The 20,171-nt window shown below is 32.8% G+C and overlaps 1 protein-coding gene across 1 annotated transcript in view; it reads right to left on the reverse strand.

Annotated features, from left to right (window-relative positions):
• Nucleotides 1-779: 779 nt before the first annotated feature.
• The window catches only part of LOC100573316 (shootin-1), a 49,878-nt gene continuing 30,486 nt past the window's right edge, over nucleotides 780-20,171 (reverse strand). Inside the window, exons 2-12 of the mRNA XM_029489366.1 lie at nucleotides 5,212-5,958; nucleotides 4,444-4,557; nucleotides 4,255-4,349; nucleotides 3,997-4,165; nucleotides 3,781-3,926; nucleotides 3,462-3,590; nucleotides 3,241-3,402; nucleotides 3,043-3,160; nucleotides 2,042-2,299; nucleotides 1,817-1,884; nucleotides 780-1,667 (exon numbers count right to left, since the gene is read on the reverse strand). Of these exons, the coding sequence (XP_029345226.1) occupies nucleotides 1,536-1,667; nucleotides 1,817-1,884; nucleotides 2,042-2,299; nucleotides 3,043-3,160; nucleotides 3,241-3,402; nucleotides 3,462-3,590; nucleotides 3,781-3,926; nucleotides 3,997-4,165; nucleotides 4,255-4,349; nucleotides 4,444-4,557; nucleotides 5,212-5,920 (2,100 nt within the window). The 5' untranslated portion in view covers nucleotides 5,921-5,958 and the 3' untranslated portion in view covers nucleotides 780-1,535. The remainder of the gene's footprint in view (nucleotides 1,668-1,816; nucleotides 1,885-2,041; nucleotides 2,300-3,042; nucleotides 3,161-3,240; nucleotides 3,403-3,461; nucleotides 3,591-3,780; nucleotides 3,927-3,996; nucleotides 4,166-4,254; nucleotides 4,350-4,443; nucleotides 4,558-5,211; nucleotides 5,959-20,171) is intronic.

The following is a 20,171-nucleotide window of genomic DNA, read 5'->3' on the forward strand; positions in this document are numbered from 1 at the left end:
ATATTTTTACGGGGATTGTAAACGATCAGTTATTTATTTCAACCAAAATGTAGGTACCAATCTTTTGTCAATTATACCGACAGTTGACGGACCTGATCACTCGATAAAACTCGATAAGTCCTAATTTGAATTTGTTTACAATAAGTCTACTTGAGATCGATATGGAAACTTTTTTAAATTTTGTTTCTCAACTCCTATATACATTTTGTTTGAATTTTGATTATTTGAAATTTTGATTAAATATCTAATAGACATAATATTAATGAATTTAAATCTTCAAAAGTCTTATTGCGTTATCAGATCCGTCGGTAGGATTAACATACTACGCACACATTTACAAGACTCATATGCATGCAATTTGAAAAAAGCACAATTCGAAATCCTTAAAAACCGTCCATTTCCACAATCCCCTTAAGATTAAGATTTTAAGTATGCTTTGAGCTTATTGTCATTGATGTGGTGAATGCTTCATTTTAATAATTAAGATAGGGACCAAGTCATATATTGTATCCCCACAAGTAGGTACACTATAATTACAATAATATTATTATGTTATATACATTAAGTTGTGCATTTCTAATTACTAATAAGTAGTAAGTAATAATATTACTAACATTATAAACAATGTAAAAAATTTTTAAAAAATACAACTGACTTTTAATTTATTTAGTTTACATTTTTAAGTTAGTGTTCTATCAAAATATTTAATACAATATTCTATTATTATAATATACTTTTCTATACATAAATACTATATGATTTGAATAATAAAAATAACTCTGCTCAAAAATAATTACCTATATTAGAATCTTATAACATGTAACAAGTTATTGGCTATTAAACTATTACTACAAAACAGTAACGTACAAGTACTTAAAATTTAATTAATATTTTTGAAATAAAACATAATATTCAGATTATTGAAAAAAAAAAAAACACTTATAAGGTATAAAACAAAAATGATAAATAAAAATGGTTTTGATGGTAAAATATTACAAACTAAAAATTTCAAAAATTATAACTTCTTACCTATAATATTATATTCATTAGCTTTCACTTTTACAGTTAGACACAGAAGCCATCACTGTTCTTAATAAATAGTAATAATATTATATTCTTAAAACGAATTTCCTTAGACTAAGCACAATATTAAATATTTACTGAGAAATTTGATAGAAATGTAAAAATCACAGATGTCCCGTCGTTCACGACCATTAAATTATATTATAATATTATATTTACGCTAAAGAGTCGTTACATATAATTTTTTTTTTTATATTATATTATATTCTTATGTACAATGAAATGAAAACGTTTTCTTTAAATGAGTAGTGTAAATGTCTACGTCGAGAGCACACCACTCGTGCACACAAAACACACCGACAACAGAGGAACAAAAAATAAAAATATATAATATACCGATATATATATATTATATTAACTATAGTAATAATAATAATTTTTTCGAGCGAGACACGCAGACAGTGGTTAAGGACTGAAAATATATTATTTTTATCATCATTATTAGGAAGGTACTATAGCGCCACGTCGGCAGGCGCCGTTTTGAAACTGGCTCTCCGTTTGGGATTCCGACGCAGCGTGCCCAGAACGTTCATCATCTCGTTGACGACGGGTTGAGGTTCTTGTTTTTTGACCGGAGTCTGTTTCTGAAACGGATAAAACAAAACAACGTTTCACTAACATGTCATAATATTAACTGATCGCGCCGCACGGTACAATATTCCGAAATACGAATATTGCGCAACGTCATTAGATATTATATAGGAATTATTTGTATTACGGATCGAGATTTTACCTCCTTGTCCGTGGCTTTCAGACTGAAACGACCTCCTTTGATCTGGTTGATTATCGCGTCAATGGCACCTGCAATAGTATAATAACAGTGTTACAATCACGATCGATCGTTAAAATATATTTAAGTTTTTGGATATCTATAAATATAACTATATCGTTTCCCGATTTTTACGACCCCCACACGACTGCGTTAGGCATATGACAAAAGTGTGCACAGTTTACTTACCGTTCTGTACTTGAGGGCCCTTGGGAGTAGCCATTGGCAGTCCCAAGTAATTCCCTAAATCTTCAATTGCGTTAGAGTTATGGTTCAGCGAGCTAACCGTTTTCAGCTTGATGCCGCCGCTTGTCCCCGCCATCGCCATCGGTGGTGGAGGTGGTGGTGGTGCTGGTGGTGCCGGCGGGGGTGGTGGCGGTGGGGGTCCGCACTGGGGCGGCGCGACTACGGTTTTGGTTTCCCGAAGTTGTTTTCCGAGTACTTCAACTGAAAACGTAGGTAGAATGTTTATTTTTTTTGCTTTATGGTAATTTATCCATTTCGTGTGGAATAGTTGGGTTTTCAATTATAATACTGTGAGGACATCACATCGTCTTGGTTTATTATTTTTTGTCTCGTGGGACGTGGCAAAAACAATTTCCCACAAAGGTCTGTCGTAAATTTTAATGTTGAGTGAATCGCCGATCACGAGAAATAAAAAAAAAGAATTGCCCTTACCAATTTTATTCGTAGCATATCCTAAGTGTCTTAAGATATATTATTTACTATTGATATTGCTTTAGGTTTAAGCTATAGAAAATAATATTATTTGGAAAAAAAGCTTCGATATTATATGCCTCCAAAATAATTTTGTGATCAATTTTATAAGTGTCGTAATCGCTAACTTTAAAATCACCAAACTATTGCTAAATATTTTTTTTTTGTACTTTCCACACGTGCGAGAGACAAACATAATATAAACAATCAAGGTGTGATGCCTTTAAAAAAAAAAAATTGTCCTATAAATCGACTGATAGCTATAAAAATGAGTACAATAGCTAAATTCGAGAATAATCACAAAACTGTGTAGAATAGAATGTATATTTTACTATTATTATATTGAAATAATTTTGATACCACTATTTTTTTTATATTATTATATTATTAGAATTACGAATTTCACTTGTGACGAGTTGTTATATAAATAGAGGCTGATAAACAATAATAAATAAATATACAATAATATATACCCTGAGATTCAGCAATGTCAGCTCTTTGCTGAGAACATAGTAATTCCGCTTCGATTAACTTCAACTTCTCTTCGTACAATTCGATTTGTTCGGATTCGCTTTGCGATTCCAATTTTTCCTATAAAAACCATATTTTATAGAAAATACAATAATTAGGTAATAAAACGAAATATCTTATTACAGTAGTATAATACTCACGTGTAAGTCTTTTAGCTGTTCCATATGCTCTTGCCTCTCTTGGCTTAATGTTCTTTGCAATTGTTCCACCTCGAACAACAGTTTCATAATTTTTTCGTCCGACGCAGCATCCATCATCAACAGTTGACTTTGCCTGGCTAGCACGTCTCTCTCGGATTTCACCTGTAACCCAATTGATTAAAACAATACGTCTACGATTTATTACTTTTAAGCCCACTGACTTTGTTCGCATCACTTCGTATCTTTACGCCTTCTTCTTTTTCTCTCTTATATTGTTGGTGTAACACGGTTGTCTCTTCGACTACTTTACGGCTAACTGTTTCCAAACTGTCATGTTTCATTTTTAATTCCTGAAAACGTAGACAGCAAAAATGTTTAAATGATCATCAATTTTTGAAAAACTATACTGCAGCAATCAAAATATAAAGAGAGATTAAGTAAAACGCCGAATTTTTGTGTGCAACTGAAATATAAATTTTAACAGCGGAACATTATTTTAGGGTTTAACGAAATAATATAACGATACACGGGTGTAATTACTTTAAGTTCTTGTTCAGCCCGTTTTCGCCCCCTACGCTCTTCCTCCAGTTCAGAAGTCAAGTCTACTGTCTGCTCCTGGGCTTCAAACTCTTGTAGTTTAATTTTATTTAATTCTGCTTGTAGCCTCGAAACTTCTTGAGTGAGCTCTGCACAAACAAATCGCGCACACATTGAATATTATGTTTTGTTGTTTCCGAACAATTAATAAACCTTTACCTTTGACAGTTTTCCGCAGCTCTTCCATTTCGGTGTCGTTGTTGTCCATATCGTTGTCATTACCGTCCGTGTCATCTGCCAAGTCTTCCAACGTGGACGGCGCCACTGACATTACTTTTTGCATTAAAGCCGAGCTCCTTCTTTTCAGCTCACGATTTTGTTTATACCACTATAATATATTGAGACAGGAGTGTATCAATTAAAATCTAATTGAAGCAGTTGCGGTGCGGTTGATTAACGTTTAATTGTATTATTTACCTGCGAAGCTCGTTCCATCGCCTTTTGCAACGTAGTTGTCTCGAGTTCGTATTGTTGTTTTAATTGATCATATTCCTTGTACATCGCTTCCGAAACTATGTATACACGCATAAAATAATATGATTGAATTATATTTTACTGACAAGAAACGAACACCCGATATTAAACTATATTATATTGTATACGTACGACTCCTCAGCTGAGAGAGTTGCAAGGTTCTTTCTGATAAGTCTTTATTGGACAGTTCGAGATTGGTGCGCAGCTTCGCCACTTGACGTTCCATGTCCGACTTTTCTCTCAACACTAGACAATAAACAACCGTAAATGTCGAACCGATATCGATTTATTTCAATTACCACGTTTATGTTTCGGACGATCAGAACGCGTAATAATAAATAATAATAATCACCTACGTACGATTTTATAAGGTATGCAACCGGCGTTTTTATTAAGGAGTTTAGTATGGGCAATTTTAACATTTTCTAATATGTATTACCAATTCCAAACATATCAGGGGTGGTTGCATATAATCACAATTGTTGGTCGCTAATAATATTAGGAAATTATATTATAGAAAATTAACTAAAACATGCGTTGACGCAGATAGCTATTATTATAAAATAATACTTCTATTACAGTTTATATAGACGAAATGCGCATTATGCAACTAAAAGATAACATTTTTGAGCGCATCTTATGTCGATATTCTGTTAGTTGATACATTAAATATATAATATGATGTGATATATTTTAATTTTATAAACTAGTATATTATCTTATAATTTGTATTAAAATATACAGCACGCCTTCTAATATGATGCTATATTTCGTTTACATATCATGCGATTTATTTGAGTCATCGTGATTATTCATGTGCCAAAAATCGACGAGACAGTCTATAATAAAACAGATTTTTTCCGTGGAGGGAGGTGGGCCGGGTGGTTATAAAGGACTCACGTTTTTGAGACTGAATCAACAGGCTCTTTCGCTTCGTCTCCGTTTCGTCATATTTGATCTTCCATCTATCCTCGGTAGTTGATACAGGACTGCTTTTACTGCTACTGTTCAGGACGGTCGAAGATTTGACCGAAAACCTGGGCGGAGTGCTGTCCGGTATCGGCGGCGGAAGCATTGGTTTGGCACCGATTGACTTGGGCGGATGTACGGGGACTGTCGGCGACTGGTGTGGCAATTTGATCTCACCGAACGTCAATTTTGATGTGGCCGTTTCCTGAGGGGACTTGACCGCGTATTTTGACACAACTTCCACTACTGGTGACGACTTAGAGGCGACGAACCGGTTGTGCGCCGGCGCCTGCACTGCGGCCGTCTGCTTAATTCCGTTGCCGGGTGAACCACCGACGTTCCTCATCTCGTTCGCTAGATAACTCTGCAGAAAACTGTTGTTCTTGGTCGCCACCGGTTTGCTGCTGCTGAAGTCTTCCGGTGCATCCGGCTCCTCGCGAATCGTCTTGAACCGTCCACCGCCACCGTTTGGCATCTGATAATTCGACACATGGTGGTGATGGTGATGGTTGTTATTGTTGTGGTTGTTCAGACTCGACTGTACCGTGGAATCGGATTTCCCGTAACTCAGCCCGGGTGGGTTGTACGGCACCGAACCGTTGTTCTGGCTGAACTTGTTCCGGAGATTTTGCACACTCATCACGTGTAGTCAAATTGTGCTCTTGTCGTTTGAAACGCCTGAAAATAAAAGCAATACAATTATACTATAAGATAAGACAGCATTTTGAAACAATATATTGTTAAAATTAGTAAAAAATGTTTTGATGAATGCAATATTGTCGAAAGCAACAATCAAAAATCACGTTTAACAATTTAGATAGTCCGTATAATATAATACATATAATATACGATATACCTATATAGAAGATATTATATACAAATTTTCAAATAAAATTGTTGAATAATTCCTGCCATGTTAAAATACCATACGAGTTTAATTTTGTATCTTTTATGTAAGAGCTTTATTTGCAATATAATATTACATTATACTTATTACACTATTATTATTATACATTAATTTACCTAATTAGGTATATATTAGGACAATTATTAATTATATTAATTAACGCCACGACGTGGGCATTGTACTGTGATTATCGAAATAATAAAAATCTACACGTTTGAGTTAATAATATTAACTTACAATAGCATTATGCAATGATATCTATACATCATTACGCCAACATAGCTTCATGATTTAATATCATCGTATAACTATTAAATATGTTATTACTTATTATCAAAAAAACATGAAAAATCTGTACCCATGTACCCATTATTATAATACCCAAAATTATGCTCAACAACTACATTCATACTCAGTAGGTATGAAATCAAATAACATTACAATATCTAATAAATACTATTTAAACTTAATAAATACCTGTACCTATGTATCATAATATTATTAAAATAGCTATCTACACTAGCTCAGTTAATATATTATTATATAGGGTAAAGTTTCATCGATAGCAACGCGCGTGCTTATTTTTGATTCATTACAATATTAATTAAATCGGTTAAATCGAAGAACCGATGATACGTTTATATAAATAATATGATTTTTATAACCCTATAAAAAACAAAACGCAACTATAATATATTCGCGATCAGACAACAATATAAATTTATCTTTCAACAGTAAAGGTACATTGATTTGTACACCAACTAATATTAGTAATTTCGTTATTTGTGACAATTATATTATTCTACATAATATAACATTATGCGCCAGGGGCGAGCTCACGGATGGGTATGAGGGTGTCATATCTCCCTTCCCTCACATAAGACCCACACAAGGACAATTATTTATTCCTTAAATAATTTAAATATGTGCATCAATGATTATACTATTCGTATATGTATAATATGTGGAACCATTAATAAAATTAAGTTCATCTACCTCCAAACGAAAAAGCTGAGCACACTACAACTGTTATGCGCGTATACGTGTACTTAGATAGGTTAGGTGGACACAAGTCGTGTCATTATAATATCTATTGATGACATTTCTCTGAAGTGAGTGTCACAACTCCAGAAACGCCAAACTCGTGTAAAAAAAATTCAAATTTTAACCCGAGTGAAGATCAAATTATATAATAATGATATAATATGTGTTGCGATTTGTGTTAAAACTTGAAACGTACGTACGCGTACAAGTGCAGTATATTAAATTATCATAATACATTGCGATCGTTTGACGAAGGTTTGTAGTTTTATGGTCAACACTCGGCTGTCATTACTGTGCAATACAACTGTATAATGTAATATATTATTGCATGTGTACGTGGTTGTAAAATTTTATGAATAAATAATGGTGCATGGTGCGCAATATGTTGAGTACCTTTATTCAGTTGTGAACACGAAAAACGTTTTGATTAGTACCTACATAGTTTAATAAACATCAAAAGTGGCCATTCGGCAAACAATATCATAATTTAGGAATCACTGCTGTAGGTTGTTTATGACACCTAACTATTAATTCACCGGCTATATTATCTTAACAGAACTATACATTACGTAACTATCTGCTGCAGAGAATTATTATCATATTATGAATTATATAGGTAGGTACCTACACTTCATACATAAATTTCGAAATTATTTCGACTTTTGTTTTAAAATATTATGTATATATCAGCTACTATATCGAAAACGCGCCGCTCGGCTGCCTACGCATGATACGACAATGTATTAAATTTTGTGTCGGCTATTATATTATTTTGATAGAATAGAGAAATCGGACGTAGGTACCTACCAGACGGACGGATATAGGTAGGCACCATTACATCATTATGGTATTATGGGTGTAAATGTGTAATATATTTTAATATTTTCGACAACGTGTGCAAGTTATCAAAATCATGATTAATATTTTAGGGAGTTGTACGCATCAAAACATCTAGCAGTGGTGTTTGGAATTAACATAAAAGTCTATTGTACGGCGAAATTTAATACATTTTCTTTTTCGTCACCGGAGATAATACGCATTATAATGATAATAATATACCTAATAGTAGTCTGCTGCTGCGGCAGCTGAAGATGCTTTTCGAAAAAGTATACACACAATAGAAATCAAGACGAATTTATATTATAATATAGTTGGCCGCCGTTGCAGATCACGCGGTATAATATTATATGTTGAGATTGCGGGTATTGCGCGCTCGCCATTGTGTGGTTGTATTATTTTTTTTTCGAAAACCGATTATATTATTGTTAGGTATTATACCTACGGATTGTGTGTGATTCTTTTTTTTTTCGTTATAATAATATATTACACGATAATATATCTCTCCGGTTGTCCGACAAAAGCACGTGACAGGGTGACGGCGGCGGTTGCATGTATAGGTACTGCATATAATAATATAATACACGTACCTAACTGGGCGGACCTAGCTATATACGAAGCGTATTTATTTATTTACTTTTTTTTTCACGTACTCTTCCGCGGAGTCGTCGTGTCGTCCCACTCGTCGTCCCAACAATATAATAATATCATTATAACGATAACATTAATACAACCTTCGTGATTACCCCGATGGTGAGACATACGCGATGGTGAACCAACAGGTTTCCAGTAGATGTTTATCGCGGCGGCGGCGACGGGCGCGTGAAAGCCAATAATCGTCGCTTCGGACGTTTCTGTTAGAGTAGTTATGTTTATTGTATAGATACTTTTATAATATTATTATTTCCGTCGTGATGGGAAACCAATACGAATTATTTGTACTTGTATTTTTTTTCTATCTACACGGAGAAGAACCCCGCCGCCGCCTAAGTACCATATGGCTATGTCTGTGATTTTTTTTTTTAAATCAAGTTATACGCGGCTATGAATTCTACACGTACACGTTATCTAGACGCGAATGTCCGGGAATAACGTTCGCAACACTCAATTATAGGTAACGCGGCAGACTTTAAAAAATATCGTTCTAACCTCACCAATTGAAGCTATATTGTCCACCCAGACCATGCATAACCTACAGGCTATGTACCTGGGAAGAGATAGGGGAAATTTAAAAATATAATAATAATGCAGTATTATAATATTCGGTCATCGTTAGAGTAATATAAGTATTGATACATAGTACGTATACAAAATTACGGTAGTCGAGCGTATTAAAAATAAAGAGAACGATAATAATATTATAATATTATATTATGGAACGATTTTATATCATAAATATTAATGGACAATGATATTATGCTGCTACATAAAAATAAGAAATACCGATATTTTGATTTGTAAGACTCGCGTTCTATTGATTATACGTCCTTTTACCTACAATATAGCCATTACACGTCTGGGTTAAAAAACGACGAATAACATAACATAATATTATTATATTGACGTTGTTTACATCGCATAATCGTTACATGAATGCGTAATTACTTACGATTTAGTAACAGTCGAGCACGTCATAACCTGGATATCAATATAGGTAATATCTGCATTGTTAAAGTCTTAGGAATAGAAAATAAAAAAAATAAAAAATTGTTTCTAGAACAATAGGTGGGAGTTTTATAAACTCCATTCGGTAAAAGAGTTCGGGGCAGTATATTATATTAGTGTCACAGTTTATCAATACTTTATATATTTTAAGGCCACGTTGATTTGTTTATACGCGTCTTACACAATGAGAGCCCGGACAATTAGCTATACACTTCTTTATAGAAGTTAAATATTAGTTTTACAATATGTATACACGATACATTGTGGAAGCCGTCGCCGTTGTTGTTGTTGTTGTTGTTAGATACGGTGATGGAACAGTAAGGGGAAAATGTACGTTCGTATAAATTATAAAATTATTATGTATACTGTATACATATATAATGTATATAATGCAGTCGTGTCGACATCGCGTACTGAAACACCTGTGGTTCTCTATATAGGTATTATTGCAGCATGCGGTACCCCGCTATTGTAAGAACAAAATTGCTGACCGAATGCCAATTGTATATTTATGTTTTCTATTTTTTTTTTTTTTTCCAAAACGTTTTCGAACTGCGAAATCATATTTTACAGCGACCGAATATAACTCCCGAAGAACATTTGTCTGCGTAATATTATAAGTACGTATATGGTATTAATTAAGTATTTCGAGAATGTATAATATGTAATAAATTGTACCTACATTTGTGTAATTACCTTGAAACCGTCGCCAGTTCCACTGCGGGTAAACCTATCGTACGTATTGCTAATTTAATGGTATACCGCAGTCTCGTCGACCGAGCAATATTCCGATATTAACATTGAATTACACATCATGCGGAAACATAAATATTGTTATTATGATTTACCGACCGGTCCGACGAATACCGCCATCGCCGACTAGTAGCGTATAATAATAATATGCGTTATGATTATTATAATTTTCTGTTGTGGAAAAACTATTTATTCATTTTTTTTGTCGTGATGGGTGTTGCAAACGTATTAATTATGTAGGTATCAACTAAAACGTATAACTTTGTCTTTGTTCGCGGGGGCCACGTGGGGTCACGTTGGAACCCTTTCACCGACTTACGCTATGTTAACATTTTAATCGACATAATAATATAATCATAAACAATTTAAACGTCATAACTACGGTTTTACTGCCATTTATAATTATTACTTAAAAAGTTCGCCTAGTTTATCACAGGAAAAGTTTCTATTTTTGCAGTTCGTTTATTTACAATCTTCTTTCATTGTGAATTACTACTGTCAGGCAACTTTCAGATTGGTATAAAGTTTTTGTTTTTTTTTTTTATTATAAAAATACAATTAAAATCCATTCAAAGTTTGTGTACATTGATCAATTAAGATAGAGGCATGTACAAAAATAAAATAACAGAATGAAGGATGGCAAGCACACCCTTCAGTATATAGTGCTACCCGGCGGGTTTAGCTGATATAAAGTTACATGCCCATCCTTGTCACCGGTCGACTTTGAACTTTATTTGGGCTTTCTGTTCGAGCATAGTATCAGGGTTGAGAAGAGCACATATGAACAGGAAAATAGTTTCAAAAAAATATTTACATCGAGGGATATAAATGGAGTGTAGATGTGTAGTTTTAGAATAAGTTATATCGTAAAACAGTATATCTATATAAACAGCTATATATAGTTATATAGTTATAAACAAAATAACGTATCGCAGGCGATCACAGAAAATTGGCTACATATTTATAGTAATTACTAATTACGTAGGTACTGGATATAGGTACCTATAGATAATATAGTGCATGAAACAAATGAAAGGGCAAATCCTTGATATTATATTTTATAGCTACCTAATATGCAGTTCAGCTACAAATAGATGGGCGATCACTGATAGGAAATCAGCTATTTTATACCGCACATTGTGCACAAGATTCTATAGTGATATATAGATACCTATGAGTGGGTACTTTTTTAATTGAATAATAATTAAAATATTATTCAATCATCCTATAACACTTCGACCATTTTGTAGGAATAATTATTTCAAATAAGTGCTTCAATATTTTTTAGGTTTTTAAATCTTAGTGTATTTATTCAACATGTTGTTTTACGCTTGTTGTCTATCTTAAATAGGTATCTGGAAACTAAACTTGTAATTATACTTCCTTTAACTTTGATGATAATACGCGAAACGTAATAGTTTGAACAATAATAATTATTGATAATCAGTAAGTTTAAAACAAAATTAGAAAATCCTACATTTAACATATATATAGTACTTACTACTTTTTTTAAAATTTATACAGACCATTTAGTCATGAATATATTGACGCACAACTATAATATACTGTTTCTTATATTATTATAAAATACGTAAATAATAGAGATCTGATGATATTATATACAAGATTCAAACAATTCAACGTTATATAATTATCGATTATACGTATATTGTATAATTATGGAAAAATCTTTTTTTTGGGAAACTGCGAATTATTTTTCTTTTGCAATGAATATTTATCGTGTCAGGACTGTCTGCGTTAAAATACAATAAAAAAAACCACACAACACACACACACGTTTCATAATAATTGATGTACTCGTTCAGACAGTCGTGATCGTACTATATAATAAATTACTGTATGGGGGCACAGAACTTAAGTAAAAGAAAAATAATAATAATAAAGGTAATATATTATGCAAATTGACCGGAGAGAAGCGCGCGACGTCTTGTGAACTGCCGAGCGTACAGTGCACCGACGTCGCGGGACATCGCCATATGTTCTTTACGCGGGCGTATATATATGTATATATATATTATATTTGAGTAATATTATTATTATATTCGTATAAACACCGAAATCCCGGCGTGGGCGGTATAATGTCTGAAAAGTATATAAATGTAAAATGTAAGACTGTATACGCGTTTTTACAATCGTACCCCCATGTACGTAACCTTGGGCCGAGATAAGTTAAAACGCGAACTGTGGAAATTTAAATAAACCGTAACAACACATTGTGTGTATATATAAATACGCGGGCCAGGAATAGAGGAGACGGACAAAAAAAAATGAATAATCTCTATTATTATAATATAAAGATAATATTATTATTACTATTTACAGTAGGTATTGTGAATAAAATATATTAGATCCAAATGCTTTTAATTCGGACGCTGTGTAAGAGATTTAAGAGATAAAAATATATTCAAAAAGCCACGACGTTGGTAACCCTGCATATTATATAACATAAAGGTAAGAGGTATATTATAATACAATATGATGGATATTTCGATATTGTGTTATAAATATTATAAAATGTATAATATTTAATATATTACCAAAATGTTTATTTATATGCAATTTAATTTAAATTTAAATCAATTTATTGCGTAGTAGATATATATATATACCTATATACCTATAAGCAATATACGGATAATTACTTCGATGGATGTCCTAAAAAATTCAGAATTCATAGACTTCTAATAAATAACAAATAATTTATAATGTTTGTTACAACTTTTGCGTATAATATCTAATATATTTTATATATTATAATGATTCCGATAGGTGTAGTAATTTAACAATAATGAGTTTCCACCGAGAAAACGATCATATAGTAACACATTTAATATCTTGCATATATGTATAGGTGTAATGTATACATATATTATATATATATATATATATATAATATACAATAAACAGTACATTAGTGTTTATTTTTATGTCATACATACTATATGGTAGCTGAGTAGCTGACAGCATATAACCACCGTGTGAAAACAAATCGGTCTTGACATAGACCGAGAATTTCCTTTCCATCAATTGCGTTTTAATGGCAGACCGCACACGCGATCGATTTAAACTCATCGCGCGTCGTTATAAATAATAATATATATTGATAATAATAATGTTGTTGTCCATTTCACTAATAAACGTATTAACGCCATTTAAAAATGTTCAATATATTATGTCAACGAGGTGTAAATAATTAGATAACCGCTAACATTGTTTTGACGTTGAGCATTGTTGCAGACACTTGAGCAGTCACTCAGTGGCGTATCTATAAAGGAGGATCTAATATTTATTATTCTCGGAGCGAATAGTTACAAATTATACCTACAAATAAAGTTAAACGACACTAAAAACTACTCACTCGAATTTAAATTTAGATATTGGAATCAAAATTTAAAAAAAAAATCATCTGCTTATCAATTTCCAGTAAAATAATTGGGTTTGAGTTTGAAAAAAAGAACTTTATATCGCTACAAGAGTACAGGACACTCCTTAAACGGTATAAAAAAAGCGTTAATGATTGAAAATATTATCAAGTATATTATTTAAAAATTTCCAAAAAAAAACGGAATTTGAATAGATTCATTATTAAAGGAAAAAATGGGGCTCATTTTGTATATAAAATAATACCACCTGGCACCTAGGTGTAGATAATTAACCTGAAACAAAAGATTAATCTCGGCTTAGTTTATATAGGTATATAAGATGTGCGATTATAAACCGTGGATCATTGTTGCTTAATGGTTGAACCAACGGCACGTTTTCGATGATTTTTGCGAGTTTAAATTTCTAAAAAAAAGAAATTGAAAATGCATAATTAAAAATTGTTTTGAAAAAACCAGCAGAAAGCAAATTATATCATACGTAATGTGTATCTACAATTTAATTTCAGTTCCGTGTGCGGTCAATATGAAATCAGAGTGTAGAATGTCTCTAAAGTTTAAACATTGTGAAATGATTGCTTTTTAATAACCATATTATATACACCACATCATAATAATATATTATGATTATGTATATTATGTACACGAAAATCGTGTGCGTGTGGATCACCATCATTGTGGTATAATTTAATAACCCAATAGTTGTAATACACCAGCTATTATACTCGTATGTTGGGGGGGGGGACTTTTTAAATTCAAGAGTGGCGTGTGCAGGCACGAAGGAGTAGGCATTCGAGAGGCGGTCACATTTTTCCAGACAGTTTTTTGTTGTCATACATTATGATTTATTGTTATTATTATTTTAAAACCTTAAGCACCGGTACGCGCGACTCTCGCTCATTTGTGAACATAATTATTGTACTGGAACGTCAGGAAAAAACTTGTTTATGTTTATGCTTAGAATAATTGTACACTTAATACTTATTATAGTACCGTGTATACAAGCAATATGGTATATATATAAAACGGTATGTGTATAATGTAAGGACATCACAGGAAACGATATATTATCGATTGGGCGGACGTCCGAAAGTCTCGATTTCAATATGGTTAAAAGTACTAAAAAGACCGTAACATCGTAATATTACGAAACACGAGAAAAAAAATCGTCGATTTAGCGTCCCGGTATATTCGTTCGACAAGACAGTTTATATTTTATACTAGTAACTCGCATATTATTATATTAAATTATAATTATACCTACTACTATTATAAAGTTCATCACTGCCACCGACTGCGGAGAGTGATTCATGAATTTAAGACAATGCGCTAACTGCAGCTTGAACGGGAGATGATTATTTAAGGTGTTTCGGATGGGTTTGGTTTCTAGTTCTAATAATATGCGTTTGTTATTTCAACTCTTTCGCACGTCAAATACCGAATCGTATATACAACAGCTGTTCTAAAGGAGATAAATAGCGTCACGAGTATGTATTGTGACTCGGTGCACAGACATTTCAAATACGCGCTCAAAACTAGTTTGAATAACTATTTCGGCGAGATTGTGTTTGTTTTCCTTTAAATCCACCCAAACTAGTTTAGCCCTTATTTTTAGTACGTTTTTTTAAGATATTTTTAAACGTTGGTCAATTCTAATATATACCTACCTATACCTAAAAAAACCGGTCGATGTACGGCGGAGCGGTGCGAATTTCACGGACCGCAAAAGCGATATTATAATATCGTTCAAATGTTTTATTACTATTTGACCACGAACGAGTGGAATGTCATTCCCCTGCAGCAGTGGCTGCAACAAGAGCCGAATATTTTAACGGCGTTTTTTGTCCATCGTCGTCTTTGTCACAAATTCAAAACCATTACGTTTAATTTTTTTCCCGGGACATAAGAGTAGGTATATAGATGGTACCGCCGCGCCGGCCTTGGTGCAGAAAACATCACACAAGACACACGATATTTTTTTAATGTCTTCTGTCACTCTAAATGGTTAAAAAACAAATCGCTTTACCCTTGTGAATAATAATGCGCACACTCTCGCTCGTTCGAATTAATACAATATCATACACACCGCTGCCGCTGCGTGTAACAAAACGACAAAAGATCTGCAGCAAACGTATATCCATACACCGCGTAGCACTTTATTAGGAAAAAAGTGATTGTTGGAATATATAGGTAATTACTACTATAAGGACGACTGCGACGTATTTGAATAATATATAATGTAACATTATCCCGCTAAAACCATATAATATTATTATATTTACGCGCGTATATTCCGCGGCGGACGATGAGTTGACAGTTGTCATATTATTATTATTATCGTCGTCGGTTCGAACGATAATATATTATTATTATTATTATTATTATTATTATTTTATGACAATTTTTGGTACCACTTGACGGCGAAGAAAGTCTATAAGCAGTGTGTGTGCGTAAGAACGGACAACTGGTAGGAAATAATAATAATATATAAAATATACATAATATTAATATATGAGCCCGCGAATACCAATTAAGGGCATCAGAAGGACGCCCCGCCGCTGATGTCGATCGCCTGCAGACGGGGCTCGGACAAAAGAAAAACGTTTCCAGAAACGGTCGATTTAGGTCATGACCGTTTTGAAGCCGGGCTGTACTTGACCGTGGAAATTATTTTTATTTTTATTTTTTTTTTTGATATCTGATCGGGATTGCATGAGTAGAAAACAAATAATATAATATACATACGACGAGGCGATATAGCTAGTCGTTCAAATCGACTTTGTGCTGCTTATTGCAAGTTATTCTCTTGTGTTCGCATTTCTGGACAAGAAAAAAAAATACTATTTTACAAACGTAATAAATGTTATGTATACACTACTAATAATAATATTATACAGCATAATCGTGGTTACGTTTTTTTTGCGATATTTTCCACATAACAATGCTGTATGCGTTCAATACTTCGCGTAAATGTTGTTTTATCCATATATAATTTTAACATAGTACAGCCCCGTATACGATTTTGACACATAAATTATATTAATATAGTTTGAATAAAACGCTTTTCTCTGAGATTGAATTGAATTCAAATGCTTATATTGTGTAAACCTATTTTTTCTCCTTAAACACTTAATTGCGTGTACCTACATAATAATATCTATACCATCTACCTACATTATTTATGATGTCGAGATATATTATTCAAACCAGAAATCGTGAAGCACCCATTAAAGAATACAATTATAGAATTTTTCATTGAAAACGAACAATGGAGAAATTTTAACAAAAATATATTTATACATACCTACATCCACGTAATAATATTATATACTGCATTATAAACATTTGAATTTAGTGTAGCAAGAGATACAAAATACTTTTTAAAAAGGTTTTTTTTTATGAGAACATTTTATCAAAAATATTATAGCCCGGTAATTACGTAGGTATAACAAATAAGTCTGATTTTCAGTTACGTATAAAATTAAGTACCTATTACGTTGGGAGGAGAGACGAGAGAAAAGAATTTATAAAAGTTAGTTCTTCTAGAGGACGCTACACCTGCATGTGTTGTCTCCGTCTTACAAAATACGTACAACATAACAAAAACTGTTTTTCACGGGAATGAACCGAGAAAGCTAAAATATTAGCAATGCAATTTTCACAACATAATAAGGTGAACTTTGGTTGTGCAATATCGTTTTTATATCTTTGATCACTTATAAGAAAAAAAATTTCCCGCGCCAAAACGGTTTTTTCTATGTTTTACATTAATTGTAAGACGGAGACAACACATACGGATATAGAGTCCTCTTAATTTGTATTTGGTGTCACAGATTGAATGTATGATTAAAAAATAATACATTTGGTACTTGCGGATTACAATGAATTTATTCTTTTGATACATATTCAAATAAATGTCGATGATATTATTTTCTTGTAGTTCGGACTGAAAACGGAGGCCAACTATAAGGAAATATAAAACACAAACACGTCTTGTTACAACACAGATTACACCAATAATATTTGGAGGCCTCCCAAGTTCCAACTATTGTAAATATTTATATATTGTATTTGTTATCATGCCGCGAATGTTGTTTAAGATCGCATTTAATATAATAACTATAAAAATACAATTTTCGAACAGATCAGTGAAAAATTGAATTTAAACTTAAAATGCATGTACAATTGGTTACAAAATATATTTCAAAAATCTGTTCTGAGAATGTTTAGTACAACTTTGTCGTGTTTATATTTTGATATTAAAACCATGTTTCAGGTTCCACGTCCAAGTACTGAGTACTCCAATCGCTTAAATATATTTAGTATATTTAATCTATGGTACTATTGGACAAAAAGCATGGTTTTACGGTCGAATTTTTTCTTCTGTGACGGTCACTGATTGTGCAGTCGGACTCGTTGAAGAAAAATCAAGAGAAAGAGAGACATATAAGAAACATAATAAGATATCATTATAATATACAATATGGACTGTAAACGACGAGGTGAAGACAAAACAAAACAAGAACGACTGCGCGTGGAGGTGCTCAAAAAGGTTTACTTGTAAATATAGAGTTATGGGCCTAGTGATGCGAGTTCGTATAATATAGTAATATGCTCGTTTGTTGGTATTATACACGTTGTACAAAATTATTTTATACAATAGTGTAAAATGTGTGTAAAAAAATATTATAATAGTAATAGTAGCATGCTACTAGATATTTTTCATCTGCAAGGAAAATTGAGGAATCATAAAACATATTATGTTTTTTGGTATATTTACGAATTTAATTTAATTTTTTTTTACTGTCGTTATTTATTATATCAGAGCAAATTGTTTTACATGACACGACACGGTGTAATGTGAACCCCCCTTAATACAAAAATGTATTATGCCATAAAGATACACACATTATATTATACAAAGTTTAGTACACGTATAATACAAAATAAAAAGTAAAATAAAATACAAGGTAAAATACCGTATTTTAACACCACTATATACTTATACAATAGCTATATAAGTATAGTTAATATATTTTCATCTTGATCCATTTCAACTTTCTGGCCGCTCCGTCAGTTCGAAGCGTGTGTACGCGGGGATAGGGGACGAAAGGTTATATTAGTACACTTTTATAATTCTGAGTGCGCCGACTGCAGTTTATTACGATGACAATAATCTGCGCCGCACACGGCGGGCAATAACTCGACTGCGGTCCCCGCGCCAGGAGCTCCATTCTCGGCCGGAGGGTATTTTTCGACGTCTATTTCGAGAGCCACGGATCGCATCATTTCCTGCCTCCCGGTCCCGACACACGACACTTCCGCTTTGGCCGTAAACGTTCTTTTTGCCAGCGTACACAACAATGAATTACGTATGTCGCCGTCGCTGTCGAAGCGAACTCCCACGACCGGAAGAAAACGTCGGATTTCTCACACCGATTATATAGATATAATAGGTATATCTGAACCGTATAAAAGAGCATACCTATTATACTAATGGCTATAATGCCGTCCGCTTTGTTTATAAAATTCCACTCGATAATTAGCAGTTATAATATTATCATATATACACGTGTTAGCCGCACGCGCGACGTATATACGGTACAGTCAAGATAGTTATTGGCTAGGTCAGGTACTTAGGCTTAGTTAGACAAGTCATTGATGACTGTTTCAATAATAAAAACAGAAAATTAGAGACATAAGTCTGAGAATTTTACTTTTATTTTTTATTAATATTTTGTCAAACGGCTATTATATAAAATGTAAATGTCAGTTGATTTTCAATTTTAAATTGAGTGTACTTATAATACATATAATAACATGATTTAAATGAATCTATCTACTAAGTATGTATATAAAATAAAATATCTATGAAACTAATGATCTTATCGAGGATCTTATATACTGCAGTAACTGTATAATTAAATATTGATGTCAGTTAGGTACCAAGTATAAGAAATGATTAAAAAGTATTAGTAGGTACCTATAATTTACTATTTAATATTGGATACATTTTCATCACCCATTTGAATATTTTCTGGGTCCACCACTGAAATTTACAGAATTCAGTGATGGCTGTGATCATAGGCGCGAAATCTAGGGGGGCAACTGTCCCCTCAGATATTTAACTGAGTAGACAATAGTGTCAATTTATCTTATAGATTTTTAGTCTTTCTACAGTTTGCCCTACCTCCCTCAAGAATTTACCTCAGATTAGGCCTATATATAGTTGGGACTATCGACTGTCACTATCAAATATCATGATATTATTTAATTATTGATTT

This window comes from Acyrthosiphon pisum, chromosome A2 (assembly GCF_005508785.2).
Source record: "Acyrthosiphon pisum isolate AL4f chromosome A2, pea_aphid_22Mar2018_4r6ur, whole genome shotgun sequence".
NCBI classification, from domain to species: domain Eukaryota; kingdom Metazoa; phylum Arthropoda; class Insecta; order Hemiptera; family Aphididae; genus Acyrthosiphon; species Acyrthosiphon pisum.